General features: G+C 38.4%; 1 protein-coding gene across 6 annotated transcripts in view; it reads right to left on the reverse strand.

Annotated features, from left to right (window-relative positions):
• The window catches only part of LOC131071793 (mitochondrial-processing peptidase subunit alpha), a 68278-nt gene that overhangs the window by 25644 nt on the left and 16592 nt on the right, over window positions 1-26042 (reverse strand). For all 6 annotated transcript variants that reach the window (XM_059207277.1, XM_058007746.2, XM_058007750.2 and 3 more), the window contains 3 exons: window positions 21334-21406; window positions 21163-21233; window positions 21020-21069 (listed from right to left, as the gene is read on the reverse strand). In XM_059207277.1, coding sequence (XP_059063260.1) covers window positions 21020-21069; window positions 21163-21233; window positions 21334-21406 — 194 coding nt within the window. The remainder of the gene's footprint in view (window positions 1-21019; window positions 21070-21162; window positions 21234-21333; window positions 21407-26042) is intronic.

A 26042-nucleotide genomic window follows, 5' to 3' on the forward strand; every position in this document is an offset into this window, starting at 1 on the left:
GAAATTTGATCCTTGATGGTCGTTTTTAGGCTGATGTGAGATTTGTTGTGGGCTTTATTAGGCCCATATGTGAGGTGATTAAATTTACAGACTCGGACAAGCCATGTTTGAAGAAATTTATTAAGAAATAGATTCCATGTGTGAAAGAGTCAAAAAAATAACTGATGCAAAAGATCTTTCTTTATATCCACTAATAGAAGAAAAGTTACATGAAAGATGGAACAAACATAACACGCCACTGCATTGTGTTGCCCATGCCTTAAATCCTAAATGGCATAATACACAAGAGACCAACAAGAGGGCTCCACATGAGGATAGAGAGGTAATGAAAAGATTTTGGGCTGCTGTTAAAAGATTTATGGTCAAGGTGAGGATGTCACAATTACAAGGAGTCAATGGAATAAGTTTTCACGTGGGCAAGGTGATTTTGCTTTTGTGGAAGCTTTATATGATATGCGAGCAAAGAAAGACCCTTTAAAGTGGCAGTAGAACCATGGAGGTGAAACCCCTAAATTGCAATCACTAGCAATCAGATTGCTCTCACAAATAGCTAGCTCTTCATCTTTTGAGAGGAACTCGAGTACTTATGGTTTTATTCATTCACAAAAGAGAAACCCTTTAGGATCAAAGAAAGCAAAAAATTTGGTCTACATTCATAGCTCACTTCATCTTCTCTCTCGTGTTAATCCTGGGTACATGGAGGGTCCTTCAACAAAATGGGACCAAATTGCACTTGATGGAGAAGTTGCGGCCATGGGGAATGAAGCAGTTGAACCAAATGGCCTTAATGAATTGCCCCCAGTTATACCACCATCAAAGGAACCTGATTTAAAGAGTGATGAGTATCTAGAGACCATCCTAGCTGAGGACCTTGATATGGATGATCAAAATATAGCAAAGTAGATAGCAGATTTCTGATTTTCGTTTTTCGTTTGTGTATCCACATCAAACTATCAATACTTTTGGATTTCAATAGCTAATGATAATCTAATATGAAATATGTAGTGTGAGTTTTGAACTCTTTGACACGATGACATTTGACATTTGTATATTTAAACTTGAAAGTTGACGTTAATTTGTTAATCTCTATTGTTGTTTATAACTAGGGAAAGATGGGTTCGGATTGCCTTAAGGCAACATCCATTTAGGATTGGGTCCTATCCTTAAGGGGTAGCGTGGCCCCAAGACAAGTCCAGCCCCATCCTCCACGCTACACCAAAAAGGACTCACGCCACAAAATATAAATTGGCGCCAAAAAGGATTGAGGCCGACCTTGGTCAAAAGATCCATATAAATAAAGTTAAAGTGCAAACACAATTCAATATCAATGCAATCAGCAAATTAGCTTTGCTAATAAAAGTGTGAATTTATCCAAGGATTATGCGAACTTGTCAAGGATTGTGCGAACTTGTCCAAGAGGATATAGGCCTCTTTTGGTGCAGACTTGAAGTGCTTAGAAGTGCAGATCTGACATACAAAAAGGATCAGATCTGGAGAAGCAAGCTAAGTATTGTATTTGTGCAATTAAGAAAGAATATATAATCTGACCTATGGGTCTTTAATGCTGGGTTTTTCCTCCTTGGAGGTTTTCCCAGGGTATTTGCGTTTGTCTCTTGTTTACTTGTTTCATTTCTGAGTTTACTGAATTATGGTTTAATAAAATATTACAAATCTGATTAACAAACTAAGGCATAATTAAAAGACATAAATCTGATTACTGATCTAGGGCACAAAATTAACATGGTATCAGAGCTAAGGTTATACTAACCCTCAGATTTCAATAAGCTCTTACCTTCAGGTTGTTGTTCGTCTTTTATTAAGATAATGACAAGGGTGAAGTTAGAGGGCATCATCGGGTCCTCATCAAGGAGTCATTCTTTAACTCATTGTGGAGATTCGAGTGAAGGACCAAAGAAGGAAGTAACTGATATTTCGCCTTTCAGATTTTCAGATCTCTGGAATACAAAGTGTATACTGTGGAGTTATTACCTTATTCTAACCTTCAGAGTTGTTGATTTTCAGAATTGGTCTAAACCCTAGATTGGTATATATTTCATGATTCTTAACCCTTGATGTGATCCGATCCAATTTTAATAATGACTGAATCTTTGATGGTATGGTAGATTTATTTGCTACTAGACATGCAACTGCTATTTTGCATTGCTAACAAAATCAGTTGTACTCCCACCAATCTTCAAATCCTAGCTAACTATGCTAAGGCACATCAAGAGGAGATTGCGAATTATGGCTTTTGAAGATAGACTGCAAAGATAGTTTCTTTTGGGGAAACTTTCGGTTCCAGTGTCAGTGTTATCTAAACATCAACAGGTGTATTTTTCTTAATTCTTTATTAACTTTGTGATGAGAGACTTTATGATAATTGAAGGTTAAGTATTCTTGTTGAATAACTTTGTCAATTTGTTTACATGGGGTTTCTTTGTCAAGTTGTAATAATAAGGGTTTCATTTGCTTCTTATGGCTTTGTGTTTACTTAGTTTTGTAAAACCCTTGTTGGGTTGTCTAAAAGGAAAATGATATTCTCTTTGAATTAACCCGTGTTGGGCCAATCATGTTTTGAGGTTCCCTATGACAGGTGTTTATCCTTGTAGGTCTACGAGCAAGTTTGTGCCTCTATTATCCCGAGTTAACATCCTTATATCATCCCTGTTGCATTCGAGCTCATGTCATTAAATGTTGTGACAAATGCAGTTTTATTATGTGTCAATTATCTGTTAAAATAACTGCATGACAAGTTGCTTTCAGTTAATTGGTTATGATGATGCTCTTTCCTACATAGTAGAAGTTAGAATGTATTGTTGATTTCTTAGGATTTTTGTTTTCTATCGATAACATTTATTGGCAATCTTGTTGTGTAATCTCTTGATGGACTTTATCCTCATCTTATCTCAACAATTGTGCTATGGGTCCACCTTATTGAAAGATAGATGGACAGGATCCTTGAGATTAACATAAAAGATTGATTGTGCAGAAGTTAAGGAGGAGCGCCTCCTTCTGAGTTGGTATACTCTAACCTATGTTGGTTGATTACCTTTTATTATGAGTATTAGCATGTAATTCTTTTCTTGAGTCAAGCATTTTTCAATTTCATCATAGAGTATGATTTCCTATCCCGGAGTACAAGAAATTGATTGGATCTTTCAGTGACTTGGAATTCTTCTGAAACAGGGCATACTAAATCTTCAAGGGAAATTATTGGGATGGACATACACTCGAAGGAAATTCAAGTACTTTGGAAGCTGTGATTGGACACAGCTGCTGCTAAGAGGGAGTTCCAGCTATTTTGGTATATCTTAAGGGGTTATGAGATTCAGGTGTGCAGATTGAAGAAAGCCCTGTATGGCCTCAAACAGGACTCTCGTGCTTGGTATGAAAGAATACTTGTTAAGTTTAGAATTTTGTAAAATGATGCTGACTCTAACATCTGTTTTAAGTCATCCAATGATGAAATGCTATTTATAGTTTGATATGTGGATGATTCATTTCTTACTGGTAAAGATGAACTTATCATTAGATGTAAGAAAGAATTAGCTTCAGAATTTGAAATGAAGAACTTAGGTTTAATGCATTATTTTTTAGATCTAGAAGTATGGCAAAGGTCTAACAAAAATTTTCTAAGTCAAGGAAAGTATACTATTGATATTTTGAAAAGATTTAGAATGATGGATTGTAAACCCATGTCTACTCCTATGGAATCTAAATTAAAGAAGTTAAGTGTTTCTGCAAGTAACTCTGATTTTGCAGATCCATCAGAGTACAAGCAGCTGATTGGATCACTGATGTATCTAGTTAACACTAGACCAGACATATGCCTTGCAGTGAATGCTCTCAGTCAGTACATGAGCTTGCCCAAACATGTTTATTGTGTTGTAGCCAAGCAAGTCCTAAGATACTTGCGAGGCATAGTTGATTATGGGCTAAAGCTGCTTAAGTTCAGATTGGTCAAGAAGTGTTACGGACAAGGAAAACTCTTCAAGCATTCACCCAATGCGATCTCTTGGACCTACAGGGACAATCCTCAGTTGCATTAAGTATTACTATAGATAAATACATTGTTGCAAGTGTTGCATCAAAAGAAGCAGTGTGGTTTCTCAAAATTCTTGTTGTGCTATTTTGATTTATTATCAGGGTTGTATATTGATGCCTGACAATTCAGTGTTTTATGGCAGGACAATCCTATGTTGCAGATGTTCTCACCAAGTCTCTTGAAGCTTGAGATAGACTTGGAGTTGTGGAGAACACCGCTTTGGTTGAGAGGGAGTCTCAACCTCTGTGATACATTGTGTTGTATCAACCATCCTCTGCGGGCAATGTAAAATGGTAGAAAAGATCCTCTCCACCCTCTGCGAGCAATGTAAGGTGGATCCAGTCTATGCCTGTGTGCAAGCTGGAAGACTATGTTATGTAGTTCCATTCTATGCTTGTGTGCAAGATGGAAGACTACAATATTCTGATTATGTCTATTCCGCTTCTTGCTTGTGTGAAAGATGGAAGATTATGATGTTACATTCTTCTTTGGGAGAAGACTGAGGTAAAGACAATGAATGATGGATATGCGTGATCGATGGCATGGAAAGACTCCATGATGTGCATGAATAAATTGTGTATGTATTCATGACTTGTAAGTGTGCATGTTAAAGTTTGAAGTCATCCTCCACATGCATTACAAGATGGATTCTATGGAATATTGTGCAAAGAGGTGCAAAGAGGCACCATTCAGCTAAAGTATATTAGCACAAACAAACAGGTTGCAAATATCCTTACCGAACCCTTATCCAGAGTGAAGTTTGAATACTTCAGAGACAGACTTGGTATTGTGGAAAACGGAACCCTAATTGAGAGGGAGCTCCAATCTCAGTGACTCTATCTGCAGCACCTTGATCATTCTTTGCTTGTGTGCAAGAATGAATTGTGTCCAATCTATGCTTGTGTGCTAGATGGAAAATTGTAATTATGTAAAGACCCACTTGTGTATTACACTTTCTATGCTTGTGTGCTAGAACCATCCTATGCTTGTGTGCTAGGTGGAAGATGTAATTCTATGCTTGTGTGCTAGATGGAACTCTAAAGGTTCAGATTATGTATTCTCTTCTTCCCTAGTTAATCTCTACTGTCGTTTATAACTAGGGAAAGATGGGTTCGGATGTTGAGGCAACATCCGAACCCATTTAGGACTGGGTCCTATCCTTAAGGGGTAGCGTGGCCCCAAGACAAATCCAACCCCATTCTCCACGCTACACCAAAAAGGACTCACGCCACAAAATATAAATTGGCGCCAAAAAGGATTGAGGCTGACCTTGGTCAAAAGATCCATATAAATAAAGTTAAAGTGCAAACACAATTCAATATCAATGCAATCAGCGAATTAGCTCTGCTAATAAAAGTGCGAATTTATCCAAGGATTGTGCGAACTTGTCCAAGAGGATATAGGCCTCTTTTGGTGCAGACTTGAAGTGCTTAGAAGTGCAGATCTAACATACAAAAGGGATCAGATCTGGAGAGCAAGCTAAGTATTGTATTTGTGCAATTAAGAGAGAATATATAATCTGACCTATGGGTCTTTAATGCTGGGTTTTTCCTGCTTGGAGGTTTTCCCAAGGTATTTGCGTTTGTCTCTTGTTTACTTGTTTCATTTCTGAGTTTACTGAATTATGGTTTAATAAAATATTACAAACATGATTAACAAACTAGGGCATAATTAAAAGACATAAATCTGATTACTGATCTAGGGCACAAAATTAACATCTACCACTGTTCTTGTTTTCAATGTTCTATGTTATGATATTTTCTGAAAATTATCAAATTATTTTTTTTTTAAATTCTCCTAAGTCTCCAAGTACTCTCATCTTCTAGTAACCTTGTCAAAATGTTATAAGACAAGTACCATAGAAAATAATTCATATTATAAAATTTTGAAAATAGCTACAATCAAAAGAAGGGCTTCAATTTGGATAAGAACGTGAATCAAAATGATACCATGTAAAAGCACCATACCCTTAGGACAGAACAACTGTTGATATTTGACAACATTCAATAAAAGACACAGGCAACTGATTAACTGTTTAAAAAGTAACAAGTTGGATGATCAATTAAATCTAGTATATAATGTCTGATCAATGGAATCAAAAAGAGAAACAAAATTAAATATACCTGTAGACACCTAAAATTGTCCAGTCTAATTAAATAAATATTTTATTTATTTAATTATCTAAGCCTAATTCTTCTATTAATTAAATAAATCCTTATTTATTTAATTAATTCATTTATCCTCTTCTAGCCTTATTTCTCATTTAAATAAATATATTTATTTATTTAAATTATCATTTTCCTAAATTAAATAAATATCTTATTTATTTAATTGTCCCACTTCTTCTATTAATTAAATAAATCTTTATTTATTTAATTAATTCATTAACCTTTTCTACCTATGACACATGTCATTCATCTCTTAATTCCTACACTACCTACCCCTCTCATTATTTTATTATTTCTTCTACCTACCCTCTAATCATAGCCGACCTCCTTTTACACCTCTCAATCTTATCCCTCCATTTCATATTGTGTCTTCTATTTAAGGAGATGCCTTCTTCATTATCAAACCCTAATCGACAATTTGGAGGACTTGACTACACTACGATCCTATTTGCAACCACATTCCGTTCTTTGTTGAGCTCTTGTGCACATAAAATCTGAGAGCAAATATATCAAGCAAGATCAATGGAGAAATCGCGTCTGTGTCTCACAGAACCGCGTTTCTGTTTCGGAGTCGCGTCTGCGTAGGCGGTAATCGCGTCTGTGTATTGCCTATTTCAAAATTTTGAAAATTTTATTGATTCGGTTTTCGGATTTTGCATTTAGAGTTTCAGATCTGGTTTATTTTTGGACTAACATTTTCAGATCTAGCTAACACAATTGGTGCAGCTTGCCTTGGAAGCTAAATCGTTTGGTTGAAGGCCCCTATTTTCACAAAGTCTTTTGGGTTTTAAAATTTACCTAACTTGTGTGCATGCAGGAAGGGGTGATTATTTCAAACAACCCAAACTACTAACAACTCTTTGTTGCAGGTCCTTGGCAAGAGTTTTTGGATTTTTATTGAGTGCCTTGTTTTCATAGACTAGCAAACACTTCCATTGGTGCACTAAAATTGAATCATTGTCTTTTGTGTCTTGAGCAATAGGCTCTTTTTGTTTAATCTTTAGAGGGCCTGTCTTCTCGTGTGGTCATTAGGACTACTAGTGAGAAGAGAACGACCCAAGTGGTAGCAAAAGAAAAGCCATCTTCTTCCGAACCACTATAAATAAATGTATTCATGGTGAAAACTATGAATAACGTGTGCTGATTAGTTCATACCGACACTATGTCTCCCCATAAACCCATTTGATCAAATTTATTTGATCATTTGTAGGGCGTAACCCCTACCGGCTGGGAGCCTTCTGTATTTACAGAGCTGAAAGTGCCGCATGTATGGTCACACGAGCGGATGCCCTTACTAGCACCATTTTGTTTTAGAAGCCCAAATCCTTCTAGTTGTTGGGCCAGGAGGTCGGACCTCTGGTAGCGGCCCACACACATACGGTTCTTAGTAGAGATACAAAATTCGCCATGGGGAGTTTTCATGGGGACTGATGCTTGGCTGACCCGAGAAGTGAGTGCCGAGGGTGGAGCCAGTGAGGTCAAGCATCTAAGTATCCGCTCTGAATAGCGTAGCCTCGGGGGTAAAACCCCATGTGGGATCAACAACTATTGTCTTGGCCAGCCATAAGAATTGTGCTTGACTTATGTTAAACATTCAAAACATTCAAGACCAAACAGCAAAACATTGTGTCTTTTGTGTCTTCAAGTGTATGCAAAACATTTTTACATCAAACAACACACTTTTCTTGGAGTCATTGTCAGTCTAAACACTTGCAAACATTGAGTCCTCATCAACATTGTGTCCTCTTGTCACGAAAAATAGTCAAACAGTCAGATTGGGTCACAACAAAAACGACTTCACAGATTGGAAAAAATTGCACAAATTTTACAGAAACGTGTTTGTGTCTATTTTAACAGCGTCTGTGTTGTCTAGGCGCGTCTGTGAAGGGCAGAATAGCGTCTGTGTTTATAACAGCGTCTGTGTTTAATATAAGCACGTCTGTGTCGGGTAACCGCGTCTGTGAAGTATACAGTCGCGTCTGTGTCCAGAATTGAAAAACTGATACAGTCCAGCAAACATAAACAAGAAAATCTCAGAAGCGCGTCCGTGTTAAACAGAGTAGCGTCTGTGTCAGGAAACCGCGTCTGTGAAGTATACAGTCGCGTCTGTGTCCAGAATTAAAAAACTGTTACAGTCCAGCAAACAAACATAGTCAGTTTCGGAAATCTTGAGCTTCCTAGGTTGTTTCTTCAAGTTTCATCTAGCTTTCAACTTGTCTTTGGGTCTCACAAAATCCATCATTGCTTTACACCTTACATTACATTCACATTTGTCTAAACTTGAGTCAAAAGGTCACTTGCTTGTCCTCATCATACTTTGTCAACACACTACATACAACAACACTTTGCTAAGTGGTCCCTCATCAAGGTTTCTTACCTTTGGGTCTCATTTGGTTTTACTTAGAGTCAAGGTCAACTTACCTCATCAAGAGAAACTATCCTCTTTGGAAGTCACACCTACTCTACTACATACATACTTGGTCTTACACTTTGGACATTGCAAGTACACTTCAGACTCATTTACATTCCATTCAACTCTTAGTCTTCCATACTCTTTCCATTTTTCATCTAGTCTCTCACATCTTGGTCAATACCTAGTTCATGGTTGAAACCCGTCTTCAAAAATCTAGGAGAGAAACTAAAGAGGCTCAAGAGTCCGCAAACATGAGTTCTTATGAGTATGACAATGATTTATTTTTCAATACTGATCACACTACATTGCCGGACATGGATGTCTATAGAAACGTTCCAAATGTTGAAAACACAGGCACTACAAACAATAATGCTACACACAATGACAATATGGACAATTTTTCAGTACATTCAGCAGATGTGAAAGAATCCATTATGAATCCCCATTTCAATCGATTGGTTGAGGAAATAATGAGGAGGGATAGACAATACTTCTTACACATGATGGCACAAAGTGGAGCCAAGATACCTCATGATTTTGACATGTCTCAAATAATGGAACATAGACCTTTGCAACAACCTCACTCCAACATGGATCAAAGGAGACCTAATAGTGGAGGAAATAGAGGACCACACATGGTACCTGAATCACCATCAGCTTTGCTTCAAAAACCAGAGGTCCCACATACACATGGTCAAACATATGATACTCACCTTCGCAGACCATTATGGAAGTCTTATGGAGAAAAATATGCTCAATGCTAAGGATCAACCACCAAAGCAAGGGGATATTCCAAGGCATGCTCAAAATTTGGACACAAGGAAACCTCATGTCAAATTTGGGGGCAATACAATAGAACAGGACATGCCTGTAGAGTATGGTATACATGCACAAAATAGATATGGTGTTCCTCAACATGAATCTATACCAAGTGGTCCATATACGCAGCATCACTATAGACCTCCTCCATATGAACATGTGTATGATCAATATCATCCATATATGCAACATGTACCTCCTCCAATGGGTACCTCAAACATAGGATATGGTCCAAGAAGTCGATCTCCACCTAAAAGCGGTTTGGAACAACAAATCAGGGACTTACAAAAGAAAATGGAGGACATAAATGCACCAAAGCCAACATACACAATGAGAGACATATGTCCTTATCCATTTGACAGGAGCATTCCAATGCCTCCTTTTCCTACACACTTTGTGACGCCTAAATTTGACAAGTATAGAGGAAAAGGGGATCCTCAGGCACACATAAGACAGTTTTTCACAGCTTGCATTGAAGTAGCTTCAGAAGAGACATATTTGATGAGATTATTCCCACAAAGCTTAGGCGATCAAGCTATGGAATGGTTCTCCCAACTCCCACCTGGTATTAAGTCATGGGGTGACTTAGCAGAGGCATTTATTCAACATTTCTCCTATAACATAGAGACAGACGTATCAGTCACTACTTTGTGCAACACCAAGCAAAAAGAGGGAGAATCTTTTGCATCATTTTTACAAAGATGGAGAAATCTAGCCAGCAGATGCTCTTGTGAAATTCCACAAAAACAAATGGTAGAAATATTCACCCAGAATGTTAATAAAGACATTGGCTATGATCTAAGGAAAGCTTGTTTGTCCACCTTCAAGGACATCATTGAAAAAGGCTTAGCAACAAAGAAGGTCCTAATTGAGCAAGGAGTCATTAAGATATTCAAGGAAAACAAAGATGACTTTAAAGGAAAAGACAAGCCAAGATTTTGGAATAAAAACAAGAACACATTCAATGATGGTGTTGTTGATGCCAACACAGTGCGACCCAAATTCATCTTTTCAAGATCAAGTTCTACAAACAATCAAGTGAATACTCAAACAACTTCTAGATCACGAAGGAAGTACACTCCATTGGGAGAACCACTTGAGTCAGTCTTCAAAAAGCTGGTGGCAAACAAGGTAATCACAGTCCCAGATTTTCCTCCATATGAACCAAAGGTTAAACCAAATTGGTGGAATGATGATGAGTATTGTGAATTTCATAAAAGCAAGGGTCATAAAACAGGTAATTGTCATCGACCGAAGAATATTGTGCAAGATCTCATTGATAGAGGTGACATTGAGATTGAGGGACACTCATCCAGTCAAGAACATGAGATGTTTAAGGAACCATTCCCAAAGCACGACAAGGGAAAAGCTAAAGTCACAGATGATCAAGCCAACTATACTAGAGCACCTTACAACTATGATTCAACCATCAATCATATCTCGATGGACAATCATATCTCTACTATTACCATCAAGAACAAAAACCCTGAGAATCCTCCTCAGCGACCCAAGATTGTCCTAAGAGGTGTTGGATCTTCTTCCGAACCTACTTCTGAATGTCATGTTACAACTCGTCGAGGTAAGATTACTTTGCCAGGTGCTTCAACTAAAAACACTGCTTCTTCATCAACCAAACTTGAGTATGACCTTGTAGAACAGTTAGGGAAGACGCCCGCGCTCATCTCCATCCTTGAGCTCTTACGCATATCCCCCGCTCATAAAGCTATTCTTGACAAAATCTTGAGAGACACCGCCGTTCCTACTGATCTGAACGTGGACCAGTTTCAAGCCATGGTGGGATACCTTTCCATTCCACATTCCCTTACATTCACAGAAGCCGATGACGCCTCCGTAAGTCAGCCACATAATGCACCATTACATATTGAAGCCTTCATACACAAACATCGAATAAAGCGAGTCCTGATAGATGGAGGAGTTGGTCTAAACATTTGTACATTGAGCACCATTAAACAATTGGGATATTCCAATAAAGCTGTGAATTCAACAAATCAAATCACCATCAAGGCATATGATGATGAAGAGCGCTCATCCAAGGGCACAGTCACCTTACCTCTAAGAATTGGGCCAGTTACAAAGGATGTGGTTTGTCAAGTCCTGGATTTAGATCTCACTTATAATATATTGCTAGGACGTCCTTGGATTCATGAAATGAGGGCAGTCCCATCAACATATCACCAATGCATTAAGTTTCCTCACAATGGAGTCGAAGTAACAGTTAACGGCGATCCTAATCCGTTCATATATTGCAATAACCTGAGATCACATACAGAAACCATCATTCCCAATAATCGTGAAGCTGTTCCTTCTTCGGCATACATTGACCCTGAGTCATTGAAACCTTCGACATCAAAACAGGGTGAACTTGAAGGCAGATTTCAGGACAAAGGCATGGGAGAATACACTTTAAATCAGACCATGTATTTACGACAAGTCATGAGCTCTCCAAAAGAATATGGAAGGCCACATCCTAACAAGCAAACATCCATCATGACGCTCAAATGGGACCCTACTACCTTTCAAAGATGGGGCGAACTAGAAGAGGAAGGTTTATACAAAATGCTCTACAAAGACATTGAAGATGACACACAAGATCGGATCAATATACCCTGTGAGAAATATGGCAAAGGCTTCAAGATTCTACAAAAATTCGGGTATGATGGAAAAAGCCCTCTTGGGTTACGAAAAAAAGGCGTTATGGAGCCCTTACAACCTGAATTGACTATAAAAAGGGAACGCTCGAAGGGACTCGGTTTTCTGACTTCCAAGATCCACACTAAAAGGACAGAAGAGGCATCACGAATCAAAATTGCCAAAATTCAACAAGAGGATCACTATTCCACAGACTCCAACGAATGGGAATGGGGTTCAGATAAATCCTCCAGTGACTATGAGCTCACCGAGACATTCAGAGAGCCAGATGAACCCACAGAAGAGGAGGAGTTTTATAACAAATTCAGAGTTGGTCAAGAAACAACCCATGAGGAGTCTATACAGTCCTTGTCTCAAGGTTCTAGCTTGAAATCACATAGGATGAGAACACCTGTTCCGGAATGCGCTACTAGTGATGATAATTTGGATTCGTTCACGATCGAGACTGATGAGGAGAGTGCCATCGATGACCTCGATAATTACCTCGACATACCCGAATATAACCACATCTTCACTCTTACCCCCGCTAACTTCGAAGACATTAAAGGCCTTCCCCTTGTTCACCACCAACTCATTGACTAGGATTATGAAGGACCAGCACAATTTGACACATTCCAAAATGATGAAGCTATTATTGACTATCTTGGCATACGAGACGATCTTCCCCCTGGAGACCATAAAGCGGGATACACCATAGAACTCAATAGCATGGCATATTTTGGTGAGGGTGTCGGACCTTCCAGTCGCAAAAATGTGAAAATAAGAACAAATCAAGGGTCTTATGGCGAAAACCACACTGTGGCGCTATCTGATCCCAAAAAAGTAAAAAGAAAGGACGTATCTGAGGGTGAAAACCTCTCTGAGGCACCCGAAGATGGAAGGCTCGACATTCTCCCAGCCTCGTATGAGGAAAAGTCATCCATGCTGGTAGAGGAGACTATCAAAACAAACATTGGTACGGAAGAGGTTCCACACAACATATTCCTGGCTAAATCATTGACAGAGTCCGAAAGGTCAAAATTCATAAGTTTCTTCAAAGAGCGACAAATCAACTTCGCCTGGTCATATGCTGATATGCCTGGATTGGATCAGGATTTGGTAATGCATCATCTGACAGTCAAACCGGGGGCAAAACCAGTAAAACAGAAATTAAGAAAAATGCATCCACAAGTGGCATTACTAGTCAAAGCAGAACTTGAGAAATTATTCGATGTCGGATTCATACATCCAATTGATTATTCGGAATGGATCTCTAACTTGGTACCTGTCAGTAAACCAGATCGCAGCATCAGAATTTGCACAGATTTCAGAGACATCAATAAAGTTTGTCCAAAGGATGACTTCCCATTACCAAACATTGACTTGATTGTTGATCTCACAGCAGGTCATGAAATGCTATCATTAATGGATGGATTCTCTGGCTATAATCAGATAAGAATTGCACCCGAGGATCAACATAAAACAGCATTTACTTGTCCGTGGGGAACTTTCTACTGGAATGTCATGCCTTTCGGGCTAAAGAATGCAGGTGCTACATATCAAAGAGCCATGACTACTATCTTTCATGGTCTTATGCATGTAACTGTGGAAGATTATGTTGACGATCTCTTGGTCAAATCAATAGACATAAATACACATTTGGACATACTTTCAGTTGCCTTTGATCGGTTGGAAAAGTACAAAGTAAGATTAAACCCTAAGAAATGTGTCTTTGGAGTAACCTCCGGGAAGCTCCTAGGATTCATTGTATCCAAAAGAGGAATTGAAGCGGATCCAGCAAAAGTCAAAGCTATCTTGGAAATGCAACCACCAAGAAATATCAGTCAACTTTGATCCTTACAAGGCAGACTCCAGTCCATTCGAAGATTCATAGCACAACTGGCAGATAAGTGTAATCCATTTCAGCACCTGCTACATAAAAACATCAAATTCAAATGGGATGACAACTGTCAACAGGCTTTCCAGATGCTCAAAGATTATCTTCTAAATCCGCCAATTCTGATGCCACCAGTTCCAGATCAACCACTGTTACTGTACATATCAGCTACTCCAACAGCACTGGGGGCACTCTTAGCGCAACAAATCGCTGAAGGCAAGGAAAAAGCAATATACTATATCAGTCGCACATTGGTGGGATATGAGTTAAACTACACACCAATTGAGCGCGCATGTCTTGCTGTGGTCTTTGCTTCACAGAAATTACGACATTACATGCTTACTCATAAGACAAAGTTAGTTGCAAGGATAGATCCGTTAAAATACCTTCTAAATAAAGCAACACTTACGGGGCGACTGGCCAAATGGGTAATGATACTAAGTGAATTCGACATCGAGTATGTGGACAGAAAAGCAATAAAAGGACAAGCCATCGCAGATCAATTAGCAGATGCTCCCATGATAGATGATGTTCCTCTAAGTTCAGAATTTCCAGATGAATCCATTTTAACAATATCACATGCAAAGCCATGGCAACTGTACTTCGATGGCTCATACACACAGCATGGGGCAGAAGCTGGTATTCTCTTTATAACTCCTCAAGGGGATTCTATACCAAAATCATACCGCTTATCATTTCCTTGCACTAACAATATAGCGGAATATGAGGCATTAACAACTGGATTACGAATTGCAGTTCAGTGGAAGATCCAGGAACTTCGTGTTTTTGGGGATTCTCAACTTGTCATCCGTCAAGCAACTGATGATTACCAAACAAAAGATGAAAAGTTAATGCCTTACAAACAAATGGTGGATGATCTGAAACAATACTTCACAAGAATAGATTTTGAGCAGATACCAAGAGAGCAGAATCGCGCCGCAGATGCCATGGCTACAATTGCTTCATTGATCGATTTACCTCCAAATGAGACCCGCTATGAGTTCTTGGTGGATAACCTTTTGGTTCCATCATATGAGATCACTCCTACTGAAATGATATGTGTTGTTGGTCCTGAATCCCAGTTATATGGTTCCATTTTCATATACCTGCGAGACAATACTTTACCTCCTGATCTATCAAATAACCAACGTCGCACTTTCATTCGCCAATCCTCTCGATATGTCATTTTAGTTGATATCCTATACCGGCGAGGTCTAGATGGCACTCTTCTTAGATGTTTAGAAAACGACGAAGCTCAGATTGCGTTACATGAAATGCATGAAGGGATATGTGGTCCACATGCTAGTGGTCCACATGCTAGTGGTCCTACCTTGGCCAAGAAACTCATCAGGACTGGATATTACTGGCCCAATATGGAAAAAGACTCATATCAGTTTGTCAAGAAATGTAAGCAATGTCAAATTCATGGAGACCTCATACATGCGCCAGCACAGGAACTTCAACCACTTGCGTCTCCTTGGCCCTTTTGTCAGTGGGGACTCGATCTCATAGGCAAGATTCACCCTCCTTCCTCTAATGGTCATAAATTCATTATCACAGCCACAGAGTATTTCACAAAATGGATTGAAGCCGTGCCTCTCACACAAGTCACTGGAAAACAGATTGCTACATTCATCCTTAACTATATCATATGTCGATATGGTATTCCTGTTTCCATTATTACTGATAACGGGCGTCCCTTCAAAAATCAGGATGTTCGTGAACTCTGTGACCGCTTCCATATTTTCCATCGTTTCTCCACACCGTATTACCCCCAAGGTAATGGCCAAGCTGAGGCGTCTAATAAAACAATCCTTAAAATCCTCAAGAAGACAGTCGACGACGCTGGCCATAATTGGCATATCCAACTCAATCCTGCACTTTGGGCCTACCGCACAAGTGTCCGCACACCTACAAGAGCTACACCCTATTCACTTGTTTATGGCGCTGAAGCCATCTTGCCTATTGAGGTCGAGTTACCCTCTTTACGAGTCTCTTTGCAAAACATCATCACTGATGAAGATTATAGGGTCTCTCGCCTACAAGAACTGGAACTGCTAGATGAACGGAGACAAACTGCTTTTAATCATCTCAAGGCTTACCAACAACGAATGAGTCGCAGCTACAATCACAAAGTCAAGCCTCGCACATTTGAGGTAGGTGACTTGGTTCTCAGAGAAAACCCCAAGAATCAGCAAGACAGAGAGAAGAAGGGCAAGTTCAAACCAAACTGGCTTGGTCCCTACATCATTACAGCAACATATGGATCTGGGGCATATCAACTCTCAACTACAGAAGGTGAACCTTTGGAGGATCCTATCAACAGCATGCACCTTCGCAGGTTCTACACATAGCTTGTCGAAATATCCTAATTTAAAAATACAAAAAAATCAAAAATTTCAAAAATACAAAAAAATTATAAAACAAAAAAAATCGTTACTTGATGAAAACCTGGCAAACAGGCGCCTTGTGACACAAAAAACATTGAAAAATTGAAAAAAATAAAGAGAAATAATTTCATCCAACGGTGAAAACCACTTCGGTGGCACCCTGGGCAAGTACCATGGTGAAAACTGGATCACCAGCGCCATGCGTAGAGACATTGCTCCTCCCTCCTTTAGGATCCACTTTCATCATTTCACTTTTCACACACTCACAACCTATTCATTCATAATAAACTTACCCATTCCCATCATGGCTTGTTATTGATCTACCCAAGATTGGTTAGCCATTCATAATAAACATTCCTTTTCATCCCTTTCCATCCATAATAAATCAGATCCTATCTGTGGCTAAGGCAAATCCTACGTCTAGTATTGGGGGTGGAACTGAGAATGTCACATGTTTCGAGGAGTACAGTTTCTTCTAGCTTTCTTCAGTCTGTCCGCGCACAGATCCGCAATAAAGCAACATTTGCATCACAGATCCGCAATAAAGTTTCGTCTTCTCCGCAATAAAGTATCAGCTTCATGGATTCAGTCAGTTTCAGATGAGACACAGCAGCAACAATAGGCTTCAACAAATCAAATCTTTCAACAGACTCAGACAACATTATGGTTCAGTGCTATCTATCCTTTCTGTGAAAGTAAACATTGTGACCACAATCAAATAAGACTTATACAGGTGACAAGAGACACTAAACTTGAGGACTACAGTGGGTTTTGGTGTCGAGTCTTGGTTTTCTTTTGATTTTATCTTTCTGGTGACATGTCTTTTAGCTTTTCCAGGATGTCTCTGACTAGAGATTCTATCTCCAAGATGTCTTTGACTAGAAAGGCGAGGATGGGGTATCGTCACTTACTTGTATTTGCTGTCTGTGGATTGTCTTTTAGTAATGCTATGACTTGTCCAAGGATATGAGGACACTGTGAGTCTAGTGTGAACTAGGGCATTCCTTGTTTGTGACTGTCTTATCTCCATGCAAACAGGTACAATGACTTTCTGGGTCGAACATATGCCTCGATTGTCATAACCTACTTGCCATAATAAAGCTCAATGATGATAACGCACAAGAAGCTCTTTCACTTTCATATCTTCTGTCTTCCATCCCCCCTTCCTTGATTGACTTTCACCGTCCTTCTCGAGTCCGCGTAGCCCGCTATCACATGACTGAGTATAATGACACACCAAAAACATTTGCATTTCATGTAGTTTCACCTACATTACCACATATAAGCATTTCATACATACATATAGATATCACAACTGCATCACATCCTGCACACAACACCTGTTAGCACAATTTACATTTGCATTATCATATTCATCTGCATTACATACATTCACATTTGCATCATGCATACACATATAAAACATAAACGAACAAAAAAAAAAAAAAAATTTTGCATTGCATCATATACATATTTGCATCCATATCATAAGCATCACATAAGAACATCTCATCACATAGGTACACATGCATATAGCTGCCGCAAAGATGAATCATCTCATATATATATATATATAAAGTGTCATGATACAATGATGTCAAAATCATATGGCTACAATCACCCGCAGGTGTCTACATCATTATAAAAAATGGTACAAAACTAATACAGAGGAACTCACTGATCACTCCTGCCAACACTATTGGTAGTGCTAATCCTATCCATGTCATGGTATCCCATGCCACGTGTCCCACCCTCATCTCCAGTCTTGGATCCTAGAACACTCGTCTCAATGCCTCTCTGTCACCATCTCGATCGTATGGGATCAGCTCCCCATTGATCGACACCCGCAGAATCTTGTATACATCCTCTAGGGTGACTGTCATCTCACCCATCAGCAGATGGAATGTACACGTCTCAGAGTGCCATCTCTCAGCAAGCGCAGTCAGCAAACCCATGTTTGCCCGAAACTCAGGCACATACAATATATGTCTCAGACCCATCTCCTCGATGGCAGCTCTATCCTGAAACGACAACTCAGGTCGCAACCTCTGCGTCGACGGGAATCTCTCCCGTCACTCTAACATCGGCAAATACTCCTGCAGTCAAGCAAATCGATCATGTCAGTCATAGTGGCATTCACTGTTTATCACAAAATGCTACTCGTTATCTAAATGCATATGGCTATTTATTCTAGTGACACTCACTGTTCATCACAAAGTGTTACTATCTATCCTACTGGTACTCCCTGTTCATCACAAAGTACTACGTGTGTGACACTCCCTGTTCATCACAAAGTGTTACTCACATTTGCACTCCCTGTTCATCACAAAGTGTTGCTCATACTTTGGGTACTCCATGTTCATCACAAAGTACTCTATCTTGGTACTCACTGTTCATCACAAAGTGCCTTGATCTATCCTAGTCTTCTCTAGAGGACCTGCTTGAGTGTATCCTCTCAGCAGCTTATCCAATCGACAGCGTATGTTCATCACAGAACTGTCGACTTGACCTAGAAGATGCAAATTCATACTTTTTAAAAGCAAACGCGCTTACATGACGCAAACGCTTTTAAAGACTGCACAGACGCGCCTGTCTGACACAGACGCGCTTGCCGAACACACAAGTGCCTATGCTCTACACAAACGTGCCTGGACGTTTTTTGACACTTTTTGGACCCTAGTCTAAGCGCATTTATTACCCTATTCGACATGCATTAATGACAAAATTAAATGCGTCAAAGTACGAGGAGGTTTGGCGGTACTTACCGGCTCTCCTGCCTCTGCTGGCCTCTGGAATCGACGAACGCGGTCGAATCTATGGACGAAAGCCATCGCTGTTGACTGCTCCTGCTCTATTCTCGCTCTGCAATATGCTCTTGTGGATGCGTGGATGACAATGAAGATGTATTTTCCCCCGTGGTCTATCTTATAGCCTACCCTAGCCTTCGCCTTCATTTTCCAAGTCAGTCTTCATTATCCCGTGACTTTGTCACTTTATCCGGTCAATCCATTCTAGCCTTTCTTTCTTATCGAGAGATTGTCTGCAATCTTTTCAAACATTTTCATCCAATCTCTCGAGGGGGCATATCATTCCCATTCTGGAGCAACTCTGTATCAGTTCATCTTATCTTCTTTGAAACAACGCGACAAGTCGCATTGTCTCAAAGAGGGGCAAAATGTAGACACCTAAAATTGTTCAGTCTAATTATCTAAGCCTAATTCTTCTATTAATTAAATAAATCCTTATTTATTTAATTAATTCATTTATCCTCTTCTAGCCTTATTTCTCATTTAAATAAATACATTTATTTATTTAAATTATCATTTTCCTAAATTAAATAAATATCTTATTTATTTAATTGTCCCACTTCTTCTATTAATTAAATAAATCTTTATTTATTTAATTAATTCATTAACCTTTTCTACCTATGACACATGTCATTCATCTCTTAATTCCTACACTACCTACCCCTCTCATTATTTTATTATTTCTTCTACCTACCCTCTAATCATAGCCGACCTCCTTTTACAACTCTCAATCTTATCCCTCCATTTCATATTGTGTCTTCTATTTAAGGAGATGTCTTCTTCATTATCAAACCCTAATCGACAATTTGGAGGACTTGACTACACTACGATCCTACTTGCAACCACATTCCATTCTTTGTTGAGCTCTTGTGCACATAAAATCTGAGAGCAAATATATCAAGCAAGATCAATGGAGATAGGAAGAATGGAGATCAAAACCCTATTGGACATGTGATGGTATAATCCTTGTGATTTCATGTGATTTGCATTGTCTTAGGTAATCTTCATATGTTATGGTGGATCTTTGTTGATTGTTAGGCTAGGGTTTTGTGGTTGAATTCATTTAGCCTTTCAATATTGTTATTATTGTTATCCATTTTCACCATATACAATACCATTACTACAGAACAGAGGTGCCTTTAAAAAATGTAACCTAACATAAAACAATAAAAACCATTCTCAAAGTCCATGAATACAAATAGTTCTTGGAACCTGCCATCTAGTTCAACCAAGCAATTAGTTTTGACCAAAGGCGGTACTTTCTATATTTCGGGTTGATGATGCCACTGCAAAATTGTAAAATCCTTAATTCTTTTGATGCTTCTCAATTCGATTGTGTGAAAAAAAAATTATCATCAACATTTCAAATTACACTCTGTGATTCATCATCAGGATGAGAGTTCAAAGGAGTTGAAAAATCACGGAGTGTGATTCGAAACGTAGTGTGATTCATCATCTTTCCTTTGAATTCTCATCCTGATGATGAATCACGGAGTGTGATTCAAAACGTTGATGATAAAAAAAAATTCACACAATCGAATCCAGAAGCATCAAAAGAATTATAGCATGGATTGTGGAAATCTGATAGCATTAATGTAAAATCCTTTTCTAATCTAAAAATTCATTAGATGCTCTTATTCCCAAGTTAAAATACAACCTGAATAATTTTAATCTCTTTCCAAAGAAGTTGTAGAATAGCATATGCCATATGGCAACCAAATTTTAGGAATAGTAATTGTGCTGCAGAGAAGTAAGCAAAATGATGAATGGTTCTGTCTAGCCACTCTCTACATACATTTATAAACTGCAGTAACCAAGTAGAGAACTATACCTCTCCCCATAGGTTAAGATCTGTCTGCCAATATCCTCTGTCACAACCATCTGCAAAAATACCAAGCTTAGAATGCAGCGAATAAATCTTGACCACTTTCATATTGAAATTAAGAAAATTGCATCTTCATACTTATAACATACCCTCGATTCTAAGTTCATCAAAACTGCCGATTTAGTAGAATTTTTGGCACGATTCAGCTCCACATTAGTGACTATGCAGAGAAAATAAAACCAGCCGTTAAAATTTAAAACTGACAACTAAAAGTTCAGCACAGTTACAAACAACAAAAAATTGACTATTGACTAAACAACCTTGTCCAGGAGTTGCAACAGCTATCAGTTCTCCTGCTGCTATCTTTACAGCTTCTGACACAAAGTTTGAACCCTGCAAATTTTAGAAAATAACAGATATGAAATAATTTAGAAGGCTCAGCACCATAGATACACGTCAAATTATGAATGTCATTGTAAATAAAAATACAATCAAGCAATATTAACTAACAGAAAATGGATGTGTCCCCACAATATTCCAAATTTGGTTTGAAATAATAAGTAACAGAAAATAGATGTGTCCACGATAATCTGAATTTACTTTTCTTTATTTGTAGGTTACCTTCTCTTCAAAGTAATATTTACACAGAAGCCACTATGGTATATAACTTCTGACTAGCCATGGAATAACAATGACGAACCTAAGAATATATAGAGTATCCCCACAGATAGACATCAAATTAAATGAATGTCATCGTAAATAAAATACAATCAAAGCAATATTAACTAACAGAAAATGGATGTGTCCCCACAACATTCCAAATTTAGCTTGAAATAATAACAAACAGAAAATAGATGTGTCCATAATGCTCTGAATTTACTTTTCTTTATTTTTAGGTTATTTTCTCTTAAAAGTGAAAGCTCCACAGAAGTCACTGTGGTATATAACTTCTGACTGGTCATGAAATAACAATGACAAACCTAAGAATATATAGAGTATTGCATCAGAACAACCGAAAGGGAGGTTAAAAGACCACTGCAAACCCAAGCAAATAAACAATCGTCCAATGTATAATCCTTACTGGATTCATCAGTAAAAAAAATAACAGCAGAATTGATGCACACCTGTACCGATTCTGGAAAATGGTTGTGACTTCACAACTAAATTTACTAAATTTATTTTATATTCTATTCATATACATATGTGTGTCTACAATGGTAAGGTGACATACGTGCAATGTGTAGACATGCAACAGATCTTGTACTCCAAGAAATATATCAGCACAATACAATCTTCAATGCAGGCATACTAGGTAGCGACAAGCAGCATAATATATGTCAGCAACTGGCACCTGTTGTGCAGGAAATCAATGCAGTAAAGGTTGACAATTGTTAAACAAACAATGATGATAAACCTTCTTGTTCTAGCATTCATCGTCAGCACTATATCTAATCATAGATGAACTACTTGGCGAGTAGTAAAAAACTTGCGAGTTTTTTGGGCTAGCGAGTTTTAATGACTTATACTTGCGCCAAAAACTTGCCAAGTTTTTGGCGCAAGTAGAAGTCGGTATTAAAAACTAATCCGCCAATGTTTAAGAGCAAAAAACGGCATAAAAAGGTTTTATTTGATCATTTCTTGACTTCTATTTTGCTGAGAGGGGGAAAAAACTCTTCCAAACATTTGACTACTGATTTCCATCAATTTGAAGTGGATTTGAGGCGGATTTCAAGCAGATTTGAGGTGGTTTATGAAGAAAAATCAGATTCCAAGGTAGGTTTTCTGATTTTTTTCTATGTTTTTTTAAAACATTTTATTTATTTTTTGTTGCATCTAGATGAATAGAAAATCATTCCTAAGTAGTCAAAAATGATTTTGAGACATTGGAATAAGATTTAACACGCTGTTTTTTTTAAGAACCTCTAGTTTTTCAAAAAAAATCAAACCCTAATAGGTTTTTTTTATTTTTTTAACTTTGAATGATGTCTAAAATTTTTTAAACTAATTTAGATAGTTTGTTAAATTGTTAAACTAAAATATTAACTTTGTCTTTTCATTTTGTATGTGTAGGTTAACAGTTAACCATTAATTCAGTGTTGCAAATTCAGGGTATAATTGGCCACTAGAACCATGCCCATCTGGATATATAGAAACCCGTCCTAAAGGTGCTAGAGATAGGGCTTGGAGGTATGCCTATGAAGGACCAAACCCTGGGTTGGTGATTTGCATTAAATGTGAAAAAGTAATTCATGGAGGCATAAACTGCCTCAAATACCACCTTGTAGGCATCAAGAAGCATGATGCTAGAGTATGTCTAGGGGCCACCGAAGAAATAAAAAGAGACATTAATGTCATACTTTCAGCTGGGGAAGAGAAGAAATTGCAAAGGGAGAGGGCAAAACTAGCCATGAGAGCAACCATAGCTGAATCTCAAGGTGCTTCAATTGACATTAAAGAAGAAGAAGAAGCACTTCAAGGCATAGTGGGCTCTCGTCGTGGACCACATATTTGCAAACCCAGCACCACCTTGGCCACCACTTTTGCTTCCTCTAGTAGAGTACCTGCTGCATCGCCATCACGAACACAATCTATAGGTAATTATTTTGTGCCCAGGAACACACCTGAAGCACAACCATCATTAGAGGCCATTAGATGGAATAGGAGGCACATGAGAAAATAGACATTGCATGTGCTGATTTTTGGCACTTCAACAACATCCCATTCAATGTGGCAAGCAGTCCTTATTGGCTAAATTTGGTGACCGCAATTACAGTTTCAGGAAAAGGGTACAAGGCCCCTTCTCGCAAGGATTTGGGTGGGAGGTTAGTAAATAGTCCATTTGATTTCATTTTTAATTGGTTTTCTTGTTTATTAAATCAAAATTGTGTACTAAGACCTAATTTCACTTTGTTGTTGTAGGTTGCTCACAAATGCAATTGATAGGGCAAAAGAAGTGGTGGAGGACCAAAGAAATGAATGGAGAAAATATGGCTGCACCATTCTTTCCGATGGGTGGATGGATGGCAAAAACCACACCATTATCATTTTTTTGGTTTTTTGGTTGATTTTCGCGTTTGCTCATGCGATTTGTTTATGCTGTATATCCGAAATTGGGATTTTTAGTTTTTTTTATCTGGTTTTTTTCAAAAAAAAAATGGGGCAGCAGCAAGGGTTTTTTTCAAAATCAAAATTCTTGAGTTTTTTTTTTGTTGTTAAGGTTTTCTGAAGCAGCCTAGGGTTAACTGTGCTTTTCAGCAGACGTTCATCTCAGGGTTTGTGCCTCAATATCGTCTTAGGGTATTTTGACCCCGTTTTTCTGACTTGGGATCAGCAGCTTTTCTCTCGATTTTTGTGCCTTCATCGGTTGCTCAGCGTTGACCTCGATTTCTGTGATGGCGTCTTTGACCAACATCATGTTGGAACACAGTCAGAAGTTCAATGGCTTCAACTACAACTGGAAACAGCGCATGTTATCAATATTTGAATATTGTTGCCTTGATCAGATTGTTTTGGGCAAGGAAGCTCGTCCTGCAACAGCAGGTGATGATCAAGACAAACATGATGTGAAGAATCGAGAGGCTTTCATGCTTATCAAACTCTCAATCACAGATAATCAACTCCCTCAAGTGCCTTCAGTTAAAACAACTAAAGAAATTTGGGATCTTTTGAAGGATCTTCATGAAACGTATGACAAGAGCTGAGCTTTCTTTCTGAAGAATATGTTGTTTTCTATCATGATGGATGAGAAGTCTTCTATCCAAGCACATCTCACGAAGATCAAGGAGATCCGTGACCAATTGGCTATAGGTCGAACCATGGTGGAAGAGGATATGGTAGTGATCACGCTGAAAAGTCTTCGCAAATCCTACAAGCATTTCATTGATACTCTCAATATCTCATCTACTAGTGTTGATCTAAAGTTTCCTGATCTCTACAACAAGCTTCAACAACAAGATCGATGGAAGCAACGCTAGTTCGTCTACTGAACAGGCCTTCATAGCTGAAGTTTTGGATAAGAACAAGGGTAAAGGTCAGTCCTTCCGGTAGAAGGGGGAAGGTCGATATCTGCAGTCTTCGAAGAAGAAAAGTGTATGGTGTAACTACTGTCACCAGTTTGGCCATATGAAGAAAGATTGCAAGAAATTGTTGGCATCCGTGCAATCTAGGCTGGGAGGGTCTCAGGAACAGGAGCAGGCTCATGTCGCAGAGCATTCTGGAGAGGAGTCAGCCTTCTATGCTTTGTGATAAGCAAATTTCTTGTTTCGTTGGTTTTCACTTTTCTTTTCCTCACAAATCGTTCGTAGTGTTTAGAATTTTTTCCTTAAAAATTATCATCTGTATTTTGCAAAGTTTGTGTGGGATTTCTAGGTTTCCACGATTTTTTCTTCAAAAATTATTTGTTGGTTTTTTCGATTTTTTCCTCAAAAATCATTTGTAATATGCGAAGTTCGCGTGGGATTTGTGATTCGCGAAGTTCTCTGGTTTTGATCGATTTTTCTCCTCAAAATCGTGCTTTGTTGCAATCAATTTTGGGTCGCACTGTCAGGGCAAACATCTGCAACCATGGTATCTTGCAATCTATTTAGGAGTTGTTGGAGCAAACAGTGCTCAGTACTCTTCTGCAAAAGGGTTTGCTGATTTTTTCCTCAAAATCATGGTTTCAGGCTTCAGTAATTCGCGTGTGCCAAATTTCTAATTCACGTGTGAGGGCTACATTAGCTTGGATGGCTTTTGGTACTCTTGGTCATTTACATTTTGTAGACCCTGGGAAGGTCTCCGTAGCAGCAGAGTGTTCTTTGCATCTATGATCATAACACCTGCAATGTCTTCTGTAGGGTATTGTGTACGATGACCATTAGGGAGGCTGTTAAAATAATATTAATATCTTTTGTAATGGTCATCTTCTATTCTTAGTGGTCATCTTAGTTGTCGATTTATATATCTATTTAGCTATTTAGTTGACTTATTTAACTTGTTTAGTTAGCTTTTTATTATTTAGCTTTTTAAGTGTTTTAGCTTATTTGATTTC

This window comes from Cryptomeria japonica, chromosome 6, assembly GCF_030272615.1.
Source record: "Cryptomeria japonica chromosome 6, Sugi_1.0, whole genome shotgun sequence".
NCBI classification, from domain to species: Eukaryota; Viridiplantae; Streptophyta; class Pinopsida; order Cupressales; family Cupressaceae; genus Cryptomeria; species Cryptomeria japonica.